Below are 20,718 nucleotides of genomic sequence, written 5' to 3' on the forward strand. Positions count from 1 at the left end.
TCATTTTTAAACTGAAATGTGAAATTCTGCAGATTCCCCCAAGGTTATGAGAAATCAAAACACTTTCATTAATGGTCTGTGGTGTGGGAGGTTGTGAGCAGAGGGGCAGGAGGAGGCCTGGACTCTCAGTCCGGCCACTGTGGGGTGCACAATGCTACTCACCTCTTCCCCAAATACCCTGGTTGAGACCTAAGCAGAGGGAAGTGGTGGGTCACTTCCGACGGAGGCGAACAATCGTTCACCCTCATGCAGCAAGTGTATGCCAAGGCTACTCACACTCTTCACTCTCTGCTGCTGCATAATTGCCCACTTCTTTGAAGCTGATGTTTCCCAGGTGGAGAATTCCTGCCACCATCTGCAGCACCAGCGTTTGCTCCTCTGCAAAGATCCCAATTACATTCATTGCATGCTACAAGAGAAAAGAGAAATTATCCAGACAAGCTGGTCCCTAGCTCTTTGAGCACAATAACAAAGAAGCCAAAGCTTAGATTGGGCTGTTCAGTTACATGGGGCTCAGCTGGCAAGGGCAGCTCAAGTCGCTGGAAGACATGATTGCTGGCCAATGCAATCACACACATTTTTCTCCAGTCCCGGAGTTGTGCTGGAAAGGCAATTCTGTCTTTAAATATGGCATGCAGTCCCCTAGGAATAAGGTGAGAGAGCACGGGGATGAAAGATACTCAGAGCAGCAGCTGGACACCAAGTCAAAAGCCTGTCCTCAGCCCTTGCTGTGCTGTTGTCACCTCTCCCCCTCCTAAGGGCAGTGGTGCCCTTCTTTGCAGCCACTCCAAGCAGACTTGGAGACCTTTCACTTGAAGGAGGGCTGAGAATAGATGTGCCTGTAAAAGCCTCTTGATTACAAATCTCCAGGGAATCAAATAAAACTATGATTAGAAAAGTCTTATTTCTGATGTCCATTAAATTCAACAAAAGCAGTGGAAATGCCCGAGTCTGCGATGCCCATACCCTAGTCCTTTGAGGGCATGTAGCCCCCTGATGCCACCTTCTTTCCTGGCATCCAGGGCCCAGTCTTCCTGAACTTTCTGTCCCTTTCAAGCACACATGCCAGCTCCCCTCGGACTGCACCTCCAGTTCCATGCAGGGTCCCCGCTAAGTTATGGATCTGCGCCTAGCGATGGGCCACCAAAAGGCAGTGGGCGATGCAGCTCTTTGAGGCTAAATAGGTGAACAGCCTGTTTAATGCTAGGTTGACTTATTAAGTTGTTTTCCCAAGATGCGACCTATCAGTAATCCTCCTGGACTCACACCTTGTACACACATACAGTATGAAGAGCAGGGGGAAGAGGCCTGTCCTCTGGTCTGCACAACAGAGAAGTGACGACAAAGTGGGAGGAGGCTTTTCCACAATTTTCAAACCTGATGAGCAGCGTCTGAGTGCTTTTTAACCTTCTAAAGAGACAGCTCAGCAACTGTGTAAGCTACCGGCAAACAGGTATGGTAAGTGTATTAGCTACAATAGTTTTGACCTGTTTATCAGAGCCTCCTGCAGGGGGTTAAGAATGAACTCACTTTTTCTTAAACCTGTCTCCACTCACCGAGTGAGTCTTCAGGCAGCTGAGCCCATGGCTGTTTGAGGGTGCTTAGACGCGTGTTCTAGAAAATGGAGTGCTTACAGCAGAATGAGGCGGCAACTTCACATTGCTCTTGGCTCTGTGAACCTTCCCTGCCCTTTTCTGCTACAGGCAACACCCAGTCTGCAGAGCGGATCTTGCCTGGCCGCGCGCCAGCACTTACCAGAGTTTCCTGGAACTCCCGCCTGTCGTCGATGTCATCCACCTTGTAGGACCCAGAGAGGCTCAGGTAGTAATAATAGTCCATGCTTGTGATGCCGAGACTGTGCTTCTGCTCTGCAGAGGCGCCCTCGATGAGCTGCATCAAGAGGAAGTGGGGTGTGTGTTGTGTGGCCCACAAAGCCATCCAAGACACCTCAGTTTCTGCCACCACCATTCCTGAACCTCGGCAATGAGGACTTTCTAAAATGGTGGATGGTCCTCACCTCTAAAACACAGGTTTCAGAGTATCTGCTCTGCTTGTGGGGGCCCCAGATCATCTCTGCAAATTCTAGTTCTTAACTCTGGTAAGACCGGCGAGAGCTGAGAATGTTTCTTGTTCAATCAAAAGAACTATAGCGCTGCTCTGGCGAGGCCCCTTGGAAAAGGCAAAAGCCAGCCAAATTATGATCTTGTTCCTGCTCAATTTGCTGATGACTTTCAAGTGTAGCTGCCCCCCAGGCTTCTCACTGCAGGATGCACTCTGGTATTTGAACCCTCCTCACCACTGACCCTTGGCTTTTTGTTCCATGTCTGATACTTGCCTCAAGTCTCAGCAAGACCCTTTCTTAAAGGGCTCACACCAGAGGTGTGCTGGAAAACATTAACAATCAGTACTTGGGGGTTTGGATTCGTAGTGTTTGCTGGTTTTCATGGTGTAAACACTTGCACGATGACCGATTTCAAACCATCAAGAAAAAAAGCCATTGCCGGAAGAGTGGGGAAGAGATGCCACCAGCCCCCTGCAAGCCAGCTCCAGCATACCTGCCTGCAACCTAACAGCATTTCCAGAAACAGAGACTTCTCCATGTGGCCAAGTTCCTCATGTCATCTCAGCTCCATTCCCCCGAATAGGGAACCTCATGTCCATTACAGAGAAGTTCTAGGTCATTCCATGACATCAGGTTCCCTAGTTCCCTTCCTGGTCTCTACAAAATCTCTTTACCATCCTCTTCCTATTTCCCCCCTTCTGTTTTTTTCTCTCCACCCACATCATGCAGCCCTGTCATTTGCATCTTCAGCCTTTCTTTCTTCCCCCTTTCTCTAAGTCTCTCCTATCTACAAACTCTTGCTGCTCTTTGCCTTCTTTAAAGCTTTTCCTGGACTCTGTGAACTTCTTCAAACTGCACAATCTAGTTCCTCAGTGCAGCTTATGCACCCGCCCTCTGGTTTCTCCTGTTACCCTTCCGATGAGATGGCTCTCCAGGCTACTTTCCAGGGGCTAAATCCAACTGCCCTCTCCTGCTCCCCAGGACCCTGCCCACCCCTTTCCCCCTAGAGCTCTGAGCATTTGATCAGGGCAGTGCCCACACTACCCCGGGTTCCCCCTGGCCTTGGTGACACTGTGGGGTCCGGCTTTCCTCCTCTGACTACCTCCTGGCTCCTCACTGCATCCGCATCCCACGGACAGTCCCCCAGTCCTCAAGTTCTGAATGAGCATTATTTTTCTCGGCACACTCCCACAGGAGTCTCATCTATTTCATAGCTTCAACAGTTACTTTTATGTCAGAATCTTGAACTCTGTCTTCTCTTGAGTTCACCAGTTCCCCAGCCTCTAGTCTGGTGGTTTCCTACCCATGGGCAGATGACTTCTGGAGCAGGGTGGGGCTGGCATTTATTGAAAAGGGTCCTGGGAACAATTATGAATTTTTCTCCAATGCTTACTAAATAATATAGTATGTATGACATACAAAAGTACTTTTCAATCATCTGCAAATGCTGCTTTGATGAATATAATTAAAAGCATGACTGAATTCACTGAAGCTCTTGGTCACTTCTGTATTCTTTCAGCCAACAGATATTGACTGGAAGAATTATTTGCTATCACCTCAGATATCTATGTAATTGAAGTCTGAATGTGAGCTGCCAACACAGTTTAACGTCCTTCTAACCCAGTAACCTTCCAACTGTCACAACACAAAACTAAAACAGAAAAACGTTGGCATTTCTTCAAAGAAAATCTAATGTGGATCCCCGATATATAATATAAATTCTAATATATAAACTCCTATCTAAAGAAAGTTTATGGTATCATTATATTCTTGAAATACATACAAAAATTGTTAAAAAGGCTAATCAGATGATGATCAAGCCTTGGAATTTAAAAGCATCCTGCCCTAGCCCCAGATTCTCCCTGGCTTTGGAGGTCTTCAGTCAAAACTCCTGTGACCTGGCGTTAAAGATTCCTAGACTATTTCAAGTCTTTCCTCCATCAGTGGACCTGCTGAGGCCTCTGCCCCTTGCCAACTGGCCGAGGCCTGGCTCCCACCTCCACGGCCGTGCTTCGGCCACCCGACTTGCCTGAGCAACCTCCCCCTCCCTGCGTCTGGGGGGCCTCCTCAATCTCTCTCACCAGCCCAGCCCCATCTCCCTACATGAATTCCTGTTTGGCAGAGGCCCAAACTCTCCTTTTTGAATATACGACGTTTGTTCTGAAGTTGTATCAACACTTCCTTGGTCATTTAACTTTTGGGGGATTTTTGTCTTCTCTCCACAAAGAGAACACACTCTCCTTGAGGGGAGGGATATTCTCACCATTCCTGGGCACACTGACTTACACATACCCTAGTAATAAATGCTCCTTGGCTCGCTGACTAGATCGTCTAAACCTGAGGGCTGAGAGGAAAAAGAACGTACATGTGGAGAAGGAATGAGGAAGTAACAGAGAGAAACTATGAAGAAGACCTGGTAGAATATGTGAAAACTCCGCTCTCCAGGGTTCCTCATCACCACCCGAGATTTTTCCAGAAGGAAGTTGGAGATCTTTCCACCATCTGGCTCCCCACCTGGACTGAACTGGATTTCAAAGTATTTTCCCTGCAAGAAAGTTAGGGATTTCCTTCAATGGTTGGTGAACAAAAAACATGATGTTCCAAACAGGCTTTGGATACAGAATATAATTCAAGGAAATTCATTAATGAAAGGTACGTTCTCAATTATTCCCAGTTCTGGTCTAGACTTCCTGAGTTTTTCCTATCAGACAATAACCCATGCTTTTGTCCAATCACAAGATTCTATATTGAGAGGAAGAATCTATCGTTTTAGCCTGACTAAATAAGGACATACTACAGTCCTCACCTATTTTCTCTGTGCTGGTCCTTGCCTGTTAAGCAAGGGAAGTTGCAAAGAATGGGACAGAAAGTCATGTGGTCCCCTTGATCTAAGGACAGTGAATTAATTCTAACCAGCCTCTTGCAGAGGAAGCAAATTTTCCCTCTGACAGACTTATTTTAACAGCTTTGAGCAAAAGTAATCCCCTTTACCTCTGGAGCATCTGAAATTCTCATATAATAAAAACACTTGATTATAAACAAAGTTCTTTCCAGCTAGTGCTGGGGGTGTGGATTTTTGCTGCTGTCATTAATACTTCCTTTTACATTACTGCTAGTAGGGAACAAAGGAGACTAAAACCCCGGAATTTGGCTGGAATTAAGATTATTAGGTAAATGACATTTTTTTTTTCTAATTAGAATCTCTCCAGTCCTCAGAAACATCCAGGTGGCTAAACTTAAATGAAGGAAAAGCTGAGATGTGTTGTGGCTTAGGGTCAAACTGGAGAGTCGAACTGTTTTCACAATTAGTATTTTTTAAATGTGTATGCTGATGAAACCACCCATCTCAGGGCTGAATCCTGCTGGGCAGCAAGTCTGCGACTAGAAGCACAAATCCATTAAAGACAAGAAAGCACGCTGATGGCCATCCTGTTACCTGCACACTACGCACCCAGTACCTGCTGCATTCTCCATTACATTACCTGCTGATGCCAGTTTTCAGAGGGGCTACAAAAGACGGACAGCCTCTACTTGTGTATTTATCTTAATCTGATGACTCCTCCCTCAAATAAACCCAAAAACAACACCCAGAAGCAGCAGGCACAGAAAGGACCACAAACCACTGCTATCCTGAATTTATAGCAGTTTCAGAGAAAAGCCTGCTAGGCAATATTAGATTCCCCGAGCTTCCTATTGTGGCCATCCCTTACAACATTTCCTTCTGGCATGTTCTGGATCTGGAGGGAATAATTCAGTCTCTCCATGTCCCCCAACCCACAGCACCATTTCCCATCAGTCAGGGGGTGGGGATGAAATGAAACAGGACATCACATCCAGGAAGGGCAGATGTAGTTCACAGCAAACTCTCAAGTTCTTCTAGAAGTGCTCTGAAACTGCTGCCTGTTAGAAAGACCCGAGGCGCCTTTAAGAAATGCTGTTGCCTGGTGCCACCCCAGACGGGTTAATCAGGGACTCTTTCAAGAGCCTGAGTGATTTTTATAGGTGATCAAGATTGAGAACCATTGCTCCAGTGTAACAGAAATACTTACACATATTTCAAAAGTTGTTATATGAAGTTAAGACCCCTAGCAAGGATCAAAAAGCTTAGTTTTGCTGTAGAGCAGCTTGGTTGGAAAGAGGAAAGGGTGTTGCATAATTAAATGGAAAGAAACTTTGACTCCTGGTAATGTTTTATTTCATAAGGTAGGTTCTGGGTACACAGTACTCACGTTTTTTTAGAATAGTTTTTGAAGTGGTTCACAATGTATTTCTTAAAACATGAAAAGATTTAGAAGTGGAAATATATGACATTTTATGACTTATGCCACATGTTCATTTTTAAAAGTGAGAATACCTATTGCCCCACCCTGATGCTACTTCCACCTCCTCCTAAATAATCACTGTAATAATATATTCAAACTGATTTACAAACACCTTAATGATATTTTATATGATATGCATTTGAAAACAAGAATAGTGCCATATTGTATACACTGATTTGTAACCTGATTTTTAAAAATTTAACTATGTATTATGGGTATCTTTTAAAATAAGTCATTAACATGGAACTTAGATATTATATCTTTAAAGTATTGTTGGTCATATAATGAGCATTATAAATTTTGATAAAAATTGTCAAATTGCTTGCCTGGTGGAATGTACCAGTCTTCAACCAATAGTGTCATCTCTGGTATTATCAACCTTTTAATGTCCACCCATTTGAGAAACAGAAAATGATACATGATTTTAATCTGTTTCTCTCATTAATGAACTCATCTTTTGATGCCCCATCAGATATTTTTCTGTGTGTGTGCACATGTGTGTGAATTATCCAGCCACACTCTTTCCCATCTTTCCATCTAGGTTGTATGATATTTTGTAATCAGAAAAACTACAAATGCTGAGTATTTTTGTTTTGCTTTACAAAAATTGACTGATGTATCTTCTTTGTCCAAGGATAAAGGATAATTTATATTGGAAAAATCAAGGGAAATATGGATTTAAATATTTTTCTTCTCTTCAAGGAAGATAAAAGTGGAGGGGGGACATAGCAAGAGAGTTAACTTTGGTCCAGTCCATTTTCAGAAGGCAGATGGAGTGACAATTAGGGGAAAAATGTCAAGTGGAAAATTCATTCGCATCTGTTCTATTTCATTACCTAGAAATGTCTTCAAGATTATACAACCCAGGCATTGAACAGAAAAATATGAAAGATGAATGAATGAGTAAGTAGTCTGAATAACACTGAACAGCAAGGAAAGCAAAGGCAATTCTGACAGATATAACTCACTGGGGAACTTAACAATTACTGCTCGCGAACTTAGTAAGAATCCTCTTGGAAATAGAAGCTCCCTTCCAGAAAAGAGTGAAAAAGAAATTGTATCGCTGTCCCCAACCCCAAATTCCCACTTATTTATTTTAAAATGGTCCAGAATCAGCTTCACAGATGGCTCCTTAAATGCTTCACTGCCAGACATAATCTATGGTTGAGATAAGATGCAAAATCTACATAAATCAAAGCTACTGAGCAAATACTCATTTCTTTGTAGATGTGGCTTTTTGTCAAGAGGAATATATATTTATATTCATCCTTGTTAGCCTTTAAATTCACCCCCTCAGGAGACACTCTCAGGCTGAGATCTCTCAGGCTCAGTTCTGTCACCTTTAGATGTTATCATGTTCCATGAATATATAGAAAACAAATAACACAAAGCTATGAGGGGTGGGGTAAGCAGTCAGTTCTCTCTGGCTGACAGAATGGCGTTCTCTCCAAGGTGTAGGATCAAAACGTCTGCTCCGTTCAGGGTCCACAGACCAAGTTCTATGAAGCAAACAAAGGCAGGGCAACAAGACTTGGGGTCTAGCCGACTCATTTCTTTGGGGAAGGTCTTTTCTCCTGGACACAAAGCATACTCCTCCAAGACGGAAGCTGACCCCTTCCATCAATTTTTATTTTCCTCAGTAAGGCAACTCAAGTTGAGAACTGTTTTAAAAAATTACCGTATTTGTATCCCAAGGCTCAAAAATACCTTCAGCCAAAGGGCAAATTGAAGCCTGACAGCACAGCACGCTGCTTTAGAAGTTGAAAGATGGAAAAGGCAGTCTCCTGATGGTATGTGGAAAACTCCCATTTCCTGGGAGACACTGGACTTAATAAGGAGTATCAACGTCATCAGTCAGGTGACATTTTCCGCAATTGGGAAGAGACTTACAAATCGGCTGGAGTTGTTGTTCCGGACCGTCTTGGCATTCCCGAAAGCCTCCAGCAGTGGGTTGGACTGCAAGATAATGTCCTTGACGTGCTGTCACAGCAAACAGACCAGATGTTAGGAAGTTGCAAATACCTACACACAAGGTGAAGCCAAGCTTTCCCTAAGGACTGGTTTCTGAATGCAGTACGTGAGAGGCCTCAAATCCTTGTGTCTCTGAGGTTTCTGGAGGATTCCTTCTTTCTTCTCAACAGACCTGAACCTGTTTGTGTGTGTGTCTTCCAACTCCCCTGACTTGATGCAGGATTCCCTGGAGCCAGGTGCCACTAGTCAAACAGGATCTGCAAATGTTCTTGGCCTGAGTCTCCAAACTGGCGGCTGCCGCCTTATCCTGCACTCCCACAGTGAGGGAATCTCAGCGGGAAGGAAAGCAAAACAGGAGGGGTATTTCTTTACTGTTCTGATCAGAGTTTTACAATCACTACCCCTTCTGTACCCGCCTATCACATCCCCACCTCCACCCACTTCACTGTAAACAAGAGAGGTACCTTAAGGGAAATTAAATGGTTTCTCCTCTCCAAACAAGGCTTTGGACACAACGTCTCATTCATCCCCAACATCACAGTGGGGACCACCTGGGGACTTCGTTAAAACGCAGATGTGGACCCAGCAGGTCAGAGACAGGGCCCGAATACCTGCATTTCTAACCAGCAACCTGGTGCTACTGGTAGAGCCAACCTTTTGAACAGCAAAGGCCAACCTTCAATTGTGTGGAAGACGTCCTGGCTTACTGGAGGGGAATGATTTGGTTTTCAAACATCCTAGTCCTGTGCCAGACTGAAATGTGTGCAAAACACCCCATCGGAAAGACAGCTCAAAAGATAGGAGTTGATGTTGCAGAGGTCTTTCAAGGGAGTCATTCCTTATTCTTCCAGTTATTCACATGCTATGGTTAAACGTGTTCCAGGAATAACAAGTCTTTGGTTTGTGCTCTTCAGCTACTGACTGATTTCAAGCCAAGAACTCTGTATCTTTGTCATCATAGGAAAACAGGAAGAGAAATGACAACATTAACCATCTGCAGTCTGGTCACTAGGTCGTGGTCCGCAGCAAATAGGACTAGACTGAGGCATTAACTACTAATCGACTATTTAACAGCCAACATGTTCCCTTGGCACCCTCCTGAAAATTCAGAAGAAGAATGAGAACAGAAATTACGTCATTGGCAATGGCATCAAAGGCAAAGTCTGGGTGGTCCCTCCATGGGGTCAGTGTTGAAGCTCAGAAACATACTTCCAAGCTACCCACTCTCCTTGAAGAACTCATGGATTTATACAAACTTTGCTTTTCTTTGTAAAATTTGACTGTGTGGCTCTTCATTAATCCTTTTATCTGTTGTCTGCTGGCCAGACATGCCTACCTGATTTATCAACACTCAGCTTCTCACGGGGATGGAACAAAAGAGAGGCTCTTCCTTGTCTCTTCCCTTCTTTAATTACTGACTTTTAAACTGAGAATCTTTCTGCCTGTATTTACTCATTCAGCCACCATACATCCATCAACTATCAACATGTCCAACAGAATTTTGTGGCATGTGGTAAACATAATGGGGAAAAAGACAAAGAGCAAATGAAGGTGAAGGAGCCTCCTAAACAGCATCCTGGATTCTTATCTCCATGTCAGTCTTCTAGGGATAGGTGTGAGCACATGAATGGAGAAAATCAAGTGGACTGCAACCCCCAACCTAGGTTCGAGCTGCACTCACTGTCCAACATTAAAGCCATGAGCCACATGTTGCTCAAGGAATGACTCACTTGCGGAAAGACCTCTCCAACATCAACTCCTATCTTTTGAGCTGTCTTGCCCATGGGGTGTTCTGTACACTTTTCAGTCTGGCACAGGACTGGGATATTTGAAAACCAAATTACTCCCTTCCAGTAGGCCAGAAATTCTTCTGTATAATCCAGGGTTGGCCTTTGTTGTTCAAAATGCTGGCAAAACCGATTTGTGTTTTAAGTGTAGACTATATATTGGATTTCAAAGATTTAATACCAAAAATAATGCAAGGCACCTCATTAATTTTTTATATTGCTTATCTGCTAAAATGATAATACTTTATACTTTGAATATGTTGGGTTAAAAAATGTACTTTAAAAATGAATTTCATATGCTTCTTTATACTATTTTTTTTTATGTGGCTACTTGAAATTTTTAAATGAGTTATGTGACTGGACAGTGCTCCCCGAGATCTGCTTTCTATTCCATTTAAGAGGCGAGACGCTAAGACACTTTCATTCTGTGAAAGGAATTTTGTACAATGTCTTAAATCTTTGATTCACCAGGACATGATGGAGCAACAAGTAGTTGGTAGACAAAAATCCCAATGAAGAGAATTTTAAGATGTGTCTTTTAAAGGTCTTCAGCGGACTTTGGCAATAATATTGCTGATTAACTGACTAAACCATTAATCATCGTGGTGAAAATCTACTGGGACCGTGAGTTTCAGTTTTAAAAAGCCCCCAGCATTCTGTGCAAGGGATGAACGTATGATTTTGGGCAGCCCCCTGTGGACTTTAGCCCCCCATCCCCATCATCCATTCACCCATTCCCGTGAATGCCAATTCTGCTACCACAATAAGTAAACAACTAAAGGCAGGTAAGAGCTGAATCTACCCGATTCTTCACGCTCTCCTCTTGAACGTGTTGCAACTCTGCCCTTACTGCATTCCTCTCCTCTCCTTTTTTTTCCGTCTCCCGTGTCCTCATTCTCTGGGTCTTCCCACTTTCAGACTGTTGACTCCCTAACCTTTCCTTCGTTTTTTCTCTCTTTGCCTTCTTTTCCTTGCTCTATTTTAAATTTTTGCACATTTCTTGCATCGGAAATTGATTCACATAGTTCAAAACATAAAAGGTTTCAAAAGGGTATATACACTGAGAGTATGCCCTTCCCTCAGTCTCCCAGTTTCCTTACCTGAAGAAATCATGATCACTTTCTTATACATCCTTGTAGAAATGTTATACATATCCAAATATAGATACATGTTCTCTTTTTCCCTCAAGTGGGAACACATTATACACAATGTTCTTAAGCCTGCTTTTTTGCAATTCATGTTAGATCTGCAGATTATTCCCTATCAGCACATGAAGATTCATTTTTTATGGCTAATATTCTCTTCCACTACAAACCTTAAGTTATTTTACCAGTTGCCAAATAATGAGTATTTAAGTTGTTTCCAGTCTTTTACATTGTCTAGAAATGCCACTTCAAATAACTTTATACCTATATCATTTGCATATATTTCAGCATATCTAAAGGATACACTCTCTTAAACAGAACCAAGGGCATGTTGATATGACAGATTTTGCTGAAATGTCCACCAGAAAGTATACTTGCACTTGTTATACTCCTACCAGTAATTATGAGAGGGACTATGTCTCTATATTTTTACCAATAGTATTTAAAACGCTGCAAAATTTTTGCCATATTTATTATGAAACAGTTTTTCAGTGTAGTTTTAATTTGCACTTGTCATTCCATTATGAGGGTGAGCATATTTTCATGTTTTATGAGTCTTCGTATTTCCTTTTCTGGGAGTTGTCTTTCATGCCCGTTGTTTATTTTCCTTTTGGATTTTTTACCTTCTAATTGATTTGAAGGAGCTCATTATATATTAGGCATCTCTATCTCATAATATGCTATTTCTTTGAAGATTTCAAGTTTTTTGGTTATTGTACCAATGTCTTTTCTGTGGAATAAAAGTTCTTTTAAACAGCAAATGCAGCCTCTTACATTTCACATCAGAGGGTCTCAAATGGGCCATATCAGCACTCACCTGGACTTTGGGGCCCCCTCCAGACACTCTGGAGATATAACTCATGATGTACTTGGCGGCCACTGTCTTCCCAGCACCACTTTCACCGCTGAGAAAAGAAAGACAAAGATACCCATACATGAAATAGATCATGACCAGGTCCTTCCCCATTAAAAAAAACCGAAAACCAAAAACCACCCAGAAAATAGGCAGGCAGGAATTCAGTAAAAAATGCACGACACCGGTTAAGAAAGGCAAACCACAGCAAGATCAGGTCACCTTCCTGACTAGTATGAGCTCTATTAACACTGTGTGGGGAACAGGCTTTTCACAATCATCAAGGTGTACAGGACAGACAGGCTTTCCAAATGCCTGATAGTAAGGAAGATGATTAGGAATATTATGCAGAAATTACAACTGACACAAAGACAGTCAACAGAGGAAAAAAAGCGTATGAGGTAATATGAAAAGGAATAAATCAGATACAAATTACATATAAAGCATGGCTACAAAAATGAAAAGAAAAAAGGTAAATAAAAAAAAGACTAGAACTACCACAAAATATTAGCAAAAGTTTTGATAAAAGAAAAGATACCATGGGAGACTTCTTTTAGTGCATTATTTTCCAAACTTTTAGTAACGCATATATTACTTCTGTAACTAAGAACACGAAAAAGTAGGCACTGCCAGGTTTCAAACCATGTGCCTTGAACTGATGCAAGCAAGTTTATTTTAGAAGTTCTAAAATTAAATGATGAGGCAATATTAATCACATCCTGAATAACAGAGACTACCTTCCGTTTGGTGGCCTTACTGCACGGGGAAGCCCTTTTGTGAACAGCATACAGTCTGCTCTTCAAAATACCCATTCTTCCTTCAAAATCCCCTTGAAATGATGATGATCTCAATTCAAAACATGTCTAAATCAGTCAGATTTCTCACCTCTCTGTTGGTAGCCTTTGTGTAACCATGACAGAACTGATTAAAGGAATTCCTATTATGTGAAATAACAGTGGAATTTAGTATGAAAAATTCAGTCTGCTGTAAGTTACTAAGATAATATTTGTGCCTGCTCTTGGTGATCAAGAATTCTGGGGTACAAAGAAAATGTTCTTCTAAGAACACCCAATCTAATGAACGGTTATCAATTCTTAGTCACTCAAGAAAGGAGGAAACATTTACTTAGGGGGTAAGCCAGATGATGGCCTACCTCCAAAAGGTAACTAAAATCGGTTTGATATTTTAAAACAAAAGAAAGCAAAGGATTAAAGTAGCTGTCATAGAAGAACTCAGAACTTTGATTTTCCTTGAACTAATATATGTTCAAATTTGAGAAATTATGGGGAAGAACAGGGAGCCAGTATTCTTTGAGGACCTCAAAAGGTCTGAATTCATCTATGCAATTCATTCACCAACGTCATACTAAGCTTCTGGTTTCCAGGTCAAACGAAAAGGGAAACCAAACTGAAATTTAATAAGGAAGATATGGTGGCAAGTAGAAAACTAGTGAGTCTGGGATGAGGTGTCACACCATTTACACTGAGAACATGCTTACTCACACACACAAGTAGTTATAGTATATATTTCAGTTCCACGAGGAAATTATGTTTAAATGGTTCATGAGATGATTTGTATGTCAGATCCAGGGTCACAGCATACACCCTTGTTCACTGGACACATAGGTTTGGCCAACAATGAAATTCCGTTTTATAATGTTGCAAATAATGTGAACATTCAAGAATATTGTAAGGTCCAAGAGTACAATGTTACAGCCACCCACTATAATATTAAATAGGCATTAAAAATAATTAGAAAACTGGGATCTCACTCCCCAACTTCAAGCTCTACTACAAAGCCATAGTAATCAAGACAATTTGGTACTGGCACAAGAACAGAACCACAGACCAGTGGAACAGATTAGAGACCCCAGAAATTAACCCAAACATATATGGTCAATTAATATTTGATAAAGGAGCCATGGACATACAATGGCAAAATGACAGTCTCTTCAACAGATGGCGCTGGCAAAACTGGACAGCTACATGTAGGAGAATGAAACTGGACCATTGTCTCACCCCATATACAAAGGTAAACTCAAAATGGATCAAAGACCTGAATGTAAGTCACGAAACCATTAAACTCTTGGAAAAAAACATAGGCAAAAACCTCTTAGACATAAACATGAGTGATCTCTTCTTGAACATATCTCCCCGGGCAAGGAAAACAACAGCAAAAATGAGCAAGTGGGACTACATTAAGCTGAAAAGCTTCTGTACAGCGAAAGACACCATCAATAGAACAAAAAGGAACCCTACAGTATGGGAGAATATATTTGAAAATGACAGATCTGATAAAGGCTTGACGTCCAGAATATATAAAGAGCTCACACGCCTCAACAAACAAAAAACAAATAACCCAATTAAAAAATGGGCAGAGGAACTGAACAGACAGTTCTCCAAAAAAGAAATACAGATGGCCAAGAGACACATGAAAAGATGCTCCACATCGCTAATTATCAGAGAAATGCAAATTAAAACTACAATGAGGTATCACCTCACACCAGTAAGGATAGCTGCCATCCAAAAGACAAACAACAACAAATGTTGGCGAGGCTGTGGAGAAAGGGGAACCCTCCTACACTGCTGGTGGGAATGTAAATTAGTTCAACCATTGTGGAAAGCAGTATGGAGGTGCATCAAAATGCTCAAAACAGACCTACCATTTGACCCAGGAATCCCACTCCTAGGAATTTACCCTAAGAACGCAGCAATCAAGTTTGAGAAAGACAGATGCACCCCTATGTTTATCGCAGCACTATTTACAATAGCCAAGAATTGGAAGCAACCTAAATGTCCATCTGTAGATGAATGGATAAAGAAGATGTGGTACATATACACAATGGAATACTACTCAGCCATAAGAAGTGGAAAAATCCAACCATTTGTAGCAACATGGATGGAGCTGGAGAGTATTATGCTCAGTGAAATAAGCCAAGCGGAGAAAGAGAAATACCAAATGATTTCACTCATCTGAGGAGTATAGGAACAAAGGAAAAACTGAAGGAACAAAACAGCAGCAGAATTACAGAACCCAAAAATGGACTAACAGGTACCAAAGGGAAAGGAACTGGGGAGGATGGGTGGGCAGGGAGGGATAAGGGGGGGGAAGAAGAAGGGGGGTATTAACATTAGCATGCATGGGGGGGAGGGAGAAAGGGGAGGGTGGGCTGCACAACACAGAGAGGACAAGTAGTGACTCTACCACATTTTGCTAAGCTGATGGACAGTAACCGTAATGTGGTTGTTAGGGGGGACCTGATATAGGGGAGAGCATAGTAAACATAGTATTCTTCAGGTAAGTGTAGATTAAAAATTTAAAAAAAAAAAAAAAAAGAAAGAAAGAAAGAAAAGGGGGATTACTCCTTAACAGGATAAAACTATTGGTAAATCAAAGATCAACGCATGCTTTAAATATCCTTAATGTTGATCACTTAAAGGGTGTCAGATGATCAGCTATGGAGGTACTCTTTTCTGATAATATTCCTTTCTCTTAATTAAAAAAAAAAAAAAAAAGCAGTTACTGTGTGCTGACCTCCAATGAGTTCTGCACAGTGGTATAGAGGGCATGTCAAAGTGTGGGCAAAGGGTCTGTTTGTTTCTACGCAGAAGATCAAGGCCTAGCTTGGATACCCAGAAAATGAACTAAGATACGATATGAGGAGGAGCTTCCGGCATCAGCACTCTCTGGAGGACTCGTGCCGGGGGATGATCATCAAAAAGCCTCCACAGGGATCCGGACGATGCTGCGGTTGTGGCTGCATCCAGCCCACCATCTCCTGGACTTGCCATGAGAAGGAGGAGGGAGATGTCTAGGCTGGCATGTGCATACAGTGAGACAACGAATTTGACTGGATCTGTACTGTTGGAACTCAACCAGGAGTTGGGAGGGGTGCAAGTTGTAGCACCCCAAAATCTCATGACTATAGACTATCTATGGTTAAAAGAACATATGGGATGTGAACAGATCCCAGAAATGGGCTGCTTTAATTTGTCTGATGGTTCAAGTACAGTTGGAAAATATCCATCATATCATAGATAAATTTTCACAAATGCCTAGGGTGCCTAAATGGTTTTCTTGGCTTCACTGGAGATGGCTGGTAATTATAGATTTGCTTTGTTTATGTCACCGTATTCCTATTATGTCAATATGTGTGTGCAAATTAGTTAGTAGTTTAAAACCTATACATACTTAAGGTACTATACAAGAAGATATGTCAAAGAAATAATCAATCCTCCCAAGTTTCCTTCATATGCTACATCTATAGCTTTTCTTCTTCCTTCCTAATTACAAACTTTAAATAGAATTCGTGCCTCATATCGAATTTACCGAGTATCATAATTCCTCCAGGTGGTAAAGATACCTCGAGACAAGTGCTGGGCATAGAAGCCACAGGGCATAAATCTGCAAAGAAGTAAAAAGCTAACCTTTGCAAACAATATGGCTTCTCTCTCACTTACCAACTTTACATTTCCCTGTATGGCCCCGGAAGAGGACTGGTTAGCCAGAGACGGGTAAGATTCCTCAAGGGAGGAACAACCTAAGACAGGCACAGTCGCAGGGGGGCCATCAGGTGAGAATTTGGGGATCAACAGAGGTGAGGCTCAGAACCTCACCCCCCCTGCTTTGAGAGAAATCTTCTGCATCCGTGGATGTCTTGCTGCCCTTGTCTAGCCTGGATTAATACTTAGTCCATAGGCACACACCTGATCATCTGATCATCTACATTTGCCTTCTTACAGCACTAAACTATGTTTTCTACCTTTATCTTGCATCTACCTACCACTTCAGCATTTTATCAAAAATAAAAATAATAATAATAATAGGAGAAATGTGGGATCAACATATAAATCAAGTACAAAAATCAAATGAATATTCATATTTGACCTGATGGTTTATAGGTCATATTGCATGATCAAAACCGAAAGTTTCTGTGATGAATGCCCTTGTACTGTTCACCATGTAAGAATTTATTCACTCTGTAAGAATTCGTTCACCATGTAAGAACTTGTTCGTTATGCTTCAGAAGATTGGAGACTGACGAGAATTAGGCTTGAGATGGATTAATGATTGTACATTGAGCATTGACCCCCCTATACTGAATTTTATTGTTGTTAACAACCATTTGATCAATAAATATGAGAGATGCCCTCTCAAAAAAAAAAAAAAAAAAAAAAAAAAAAAAATAATTAGAAAACCATGTGGCAACAAAAAGAAAGCAACTAATGCTAGGTGGAAACATAAGCAGAAGACACTGTATCTGTCATGTGATTACAACTAAAAATAAGGTATGGATAAGATCAAAAATAGAACAAGGAAAAATAAATTATTTCTGATTTGTTGGAGGACTGGTGTTAGGTGATTCTTCTCTTTTTTGATGTGTTTTCTCTTAATGTTTAAGTTTCTTAGACAGGCAATTACCCACATATTTCAGATTTTTTAAAATAGCATTTCCAGGAAAAGTGGGATCATACATCACAATGATAACCAACGCTGATCAATATCTTTACCTTATAATTCAACTTCCTATTTCATGATGATTTCGTATTTAGAATTCCTTAGAGCAAGCTGTGTGTATATGTGAAAGAGAGAGAAAAAGAAAATTCAAATCCTATTACAATTTTGAAATAAAAGTATAGTGATTCCCCCACTTTGGTTAATAGTGTGATTGATATGAAGTATTCTGTCTCTAGTTGGCAGCAAGAGCAGAGTAATAATAATGGAAAATAACTCATTTTATATATTAAAATAAGTATGCCAGGTCCAAAATTAGGATGTCTACATTCTCAGGAATTGTGGTATTTTTTTCAGAAGACTTAAAATTAGTTCTGGCTGAATATTAAGTGGTATTTTAATTTCTTGGTTTGAGTTTACAAATACTTAAGAAAATTTTACTAATCACAGACAGGTCATTTGCTTAGAATATGGTAAATAACGTAATGTTTCATGATTACCTGAAGCTTACAGTATATACAATGATAATTTCACTGGCCCTTTCAGGATGGAAAAATATTGTCTCTTCCCCTAGATTAAAACCCAAGTCAAAAGAATGTGAAGGTATCAGACAAACAGTGCACCAGAGATTATTTGTGTTGCATCTCAAAGCAGTTAGTGCACTTTACTTGGTTTATGGCTGTAGGCAGCCTTTCTAAAGTTAATTGCCTTTACTTGACTTTTCAAAGCAGACCAAAAAATGCTCTAGAAGTCTATGTACCTTACATTAGAAAAATGTCCTCCTGGTCCCTAAATCTAGCAGCCTACTGGAATCCTCAGAGTACTTTAAAAATGCCTATGCTCGGGCCCCTCTTCGGGCCTGCTGAATCCCAGTCTCCAAGGACAGGGCTGAAAAATAAGAATTTTTAACAAACTTCCTCATTCTTATATAGCTGGGAACCAGCTGTGCAAATTTAAAACAAAACCAAGACAGACTTCATAGGAAATATCAATTCAAATAGGAAATGTAATGTTTCTATGTGCATTGGCTATAGAAATGGAAACATATGCTAAAATTTCAAAGAAATGGAAAGAATGTTCTGGGGTGGAGTTTTTTACAATGGAATATTAGTAATTGGATTCAAGGACCGTAATTGTTTTTCTTAGCCTGAAGGCTATTCCTCAATTAAAAATCAATAGTTCCTTTCAACTCAACTTACTCTAGAAAATGTAAACACACTTGAATCATGTATTTTTGGGAGATACACCACAGAATAAGCACTACCAACCATTCCTACTATTGGAAGATTCACCAGTCTCTTCCCATCTGCCCCTTCCTAGACTCAAAACACCTCCAATGGTTCTTAGAACAGTAACTGTCATTCCCTTAATTACAATTATGAGATAAAAGTACATTGATTTCCCCACTGTGTCTTTGCTTAATAGTGTGTTGAGACATGAAATATTTTGTCTCTTTTGTTGGGTGCAAAAGAAAAGAAGAAGAATGGAAAGTAACTCACTTCATATATTAAAATAAGTAATGCCAGGTCCACTTGATCAAGTGGACTAATCAAGTTAACTGATCAAACAATGTGAAATGCTGCCTTTCCAACCTTGAATTTGTCCACACTTTAGGAAGGATTAAAATATAAAACACAAATACATACAAAAATTGTATGTATTCAAATGCATCATTTAAGATCCTCCATGTGCCCAGCTCTGGGCTGGAGGCTGGAATGAGCTCACGCCTCCTGGGGAAGACAAAGGCACAGAGGCTCTAACACTGTGGGGATGTGTGTATGCATTTAGGGACTCCTGGGGGACATCTATCCCTGATAGGATTGTGTGTTACGAAAAGATTCTTAAAGGAAGTCACAACTATTCAAGTCTCATCAAGACAGGTAAAGAAACCCAAGTGGGGTGAGTACGCACAGGTGAGCTTCGGTCAGGGGTGGGGTGAAGCCTATGCCACAGCTGGAGGCAAAAGCCGCATGAAGTAGATTGAAAGGAACTGCCAGCAGCTGAATAGGACTTTTAGTGTAAAGTGGGGAGCTACAGGGGTGAGGCAGGGGCCAGGGAGCAATGAAAGGTCCATGACAGTGGCCTTGAGTATCAGGTTTGGGGAAAGACCACGGGTTCTGGCCAGTGGAGCGTTTTACAGATTTCAGACTTCAGTATTTTCTGCACCACACTTGACCTATTATTAACTTATACTATTTTTTCTAACTGACTCAATTTACTTAAATTTATTTAAAGAGGAACCTCTATATAACTACTATAAATAGAAGACCACTATCACGTGCCCCAAATTGGCAACCTTTAAAATAAATACAACGAAAATAAAATAGTCATTGTGAAAATAATGAAAATATCCACTGACTTAGACTAGATAAATAAATTGTGACATATTCAGAAGTGAAATTCTAGGAAACAGTGGTGGAAAAAAAGAGAAGAATTACAAGTATCCCTTCCAAATAAATTTCAGAACATGAACATTGTGTGAAAAATAGCAAGTTGCAGAAAAATATGTGGAATGCAGATAGTGTGATTCCATCAACACCGAGTTCCAAAGCACTACACATGAATCAAGAAGTTGGCTAGGGACGCAAATGCAAGTAGTAAAACCATAAAGAAAAAAGGACGCAGTTAAAATTTAGAAGAATGGCTATTCACCCGCGAACTGGGAAAGGAAGGAGCTAGGATGGGTTGAGAGGGAAGGGCCACTTGTTTTCCTTAAAAGTGAAGCAGCCAGTGATCTTTGGGTCATGACTCTTTCACTGTACATGTATTTTAATAGAAATAGTTTTTATCTACTCAAGGGTTAACGTGAACCATTTTTGAGGTTATTCGGTTCTGGCTGGTCTGTCAAAAGCCGTAAGTCTGAAGCCTGCTCTCTTTAATAAAGACAGCAGCAAGTGTTACAGAGGTTTTAAAACACCACCAAAAACAGACTTACTCCTTGACAGAAGCAGAAAAATTGAAGTAAAATTAAACGGGGGCTCATCCTCTGTCTACACGTTAATAGTGGGTAACCCTGTAGTGTGCCACCTACTGTCGCCTGCTGTACGACAGCGATGCCCAGCCTACAGCTGGAGGGCACTGCCATCCCCAGTGAGAAGCGCCTGAGGAGCTTGGAGGCTGGGTT

General features: G+C 41.1%; 1 protein-coding gene across 4 annotated transcripts in view; it reads right to left on the minus strand.

The window, feature by feature from the left end:
* MYO1E (myosin IE) overlaps window positions 1-20,718 on the minus strand; it is a 200,610-nt gene that overhangs the window by 68,096 nt on the left and 111,796 nt on the right. For 3 of the 4 annotated variants that reach the window (XM_037004271.2, XM_073211921.1, XM_073211920.1), the window contains exons 5-9: window positions 12,105-12,192; window positions 8,275-8,364; window positions 4,476-4,607; window positions 1,756-1,890; window positions 277-409 (exon numbers count right to left, since the gene is read on the minus strand). In XM_037004271.2, coding sequence (XP_036860166.1) covers window positions 277-409; window positions 1,756-1,890; window positions 4,476-4,607; window positions 8,275-8,364; window positions 12,105-12,192 — 578 coding nt within the window. Of the gene's footprint in view, window positions 1-276; window positions 410-1,755; window positions 1,891-4,475; window positions 4,608-5,544; window positions 8,237-8,274; window positions 8,365-12,104; window positions 12,193-20,718 lie in introns of those variants that run through there. The other variant, XM_037004273.2, reaches the window with a different exon arrangement.

Source organism: Manis javanica, chromosome 8 (assembly GCF_040802235.1).
Source record: "Manis javanica isolate MJ-LG chromosome 8, MJ_LKY, whole genome shotgun sequence".
Classification (NCBI taxonomy): domain Eukaryota; kingdom Metazoa; phylum Chordata; class Mammalia; order Pholidota; family Manidae; genus Manis; species Manis javanica.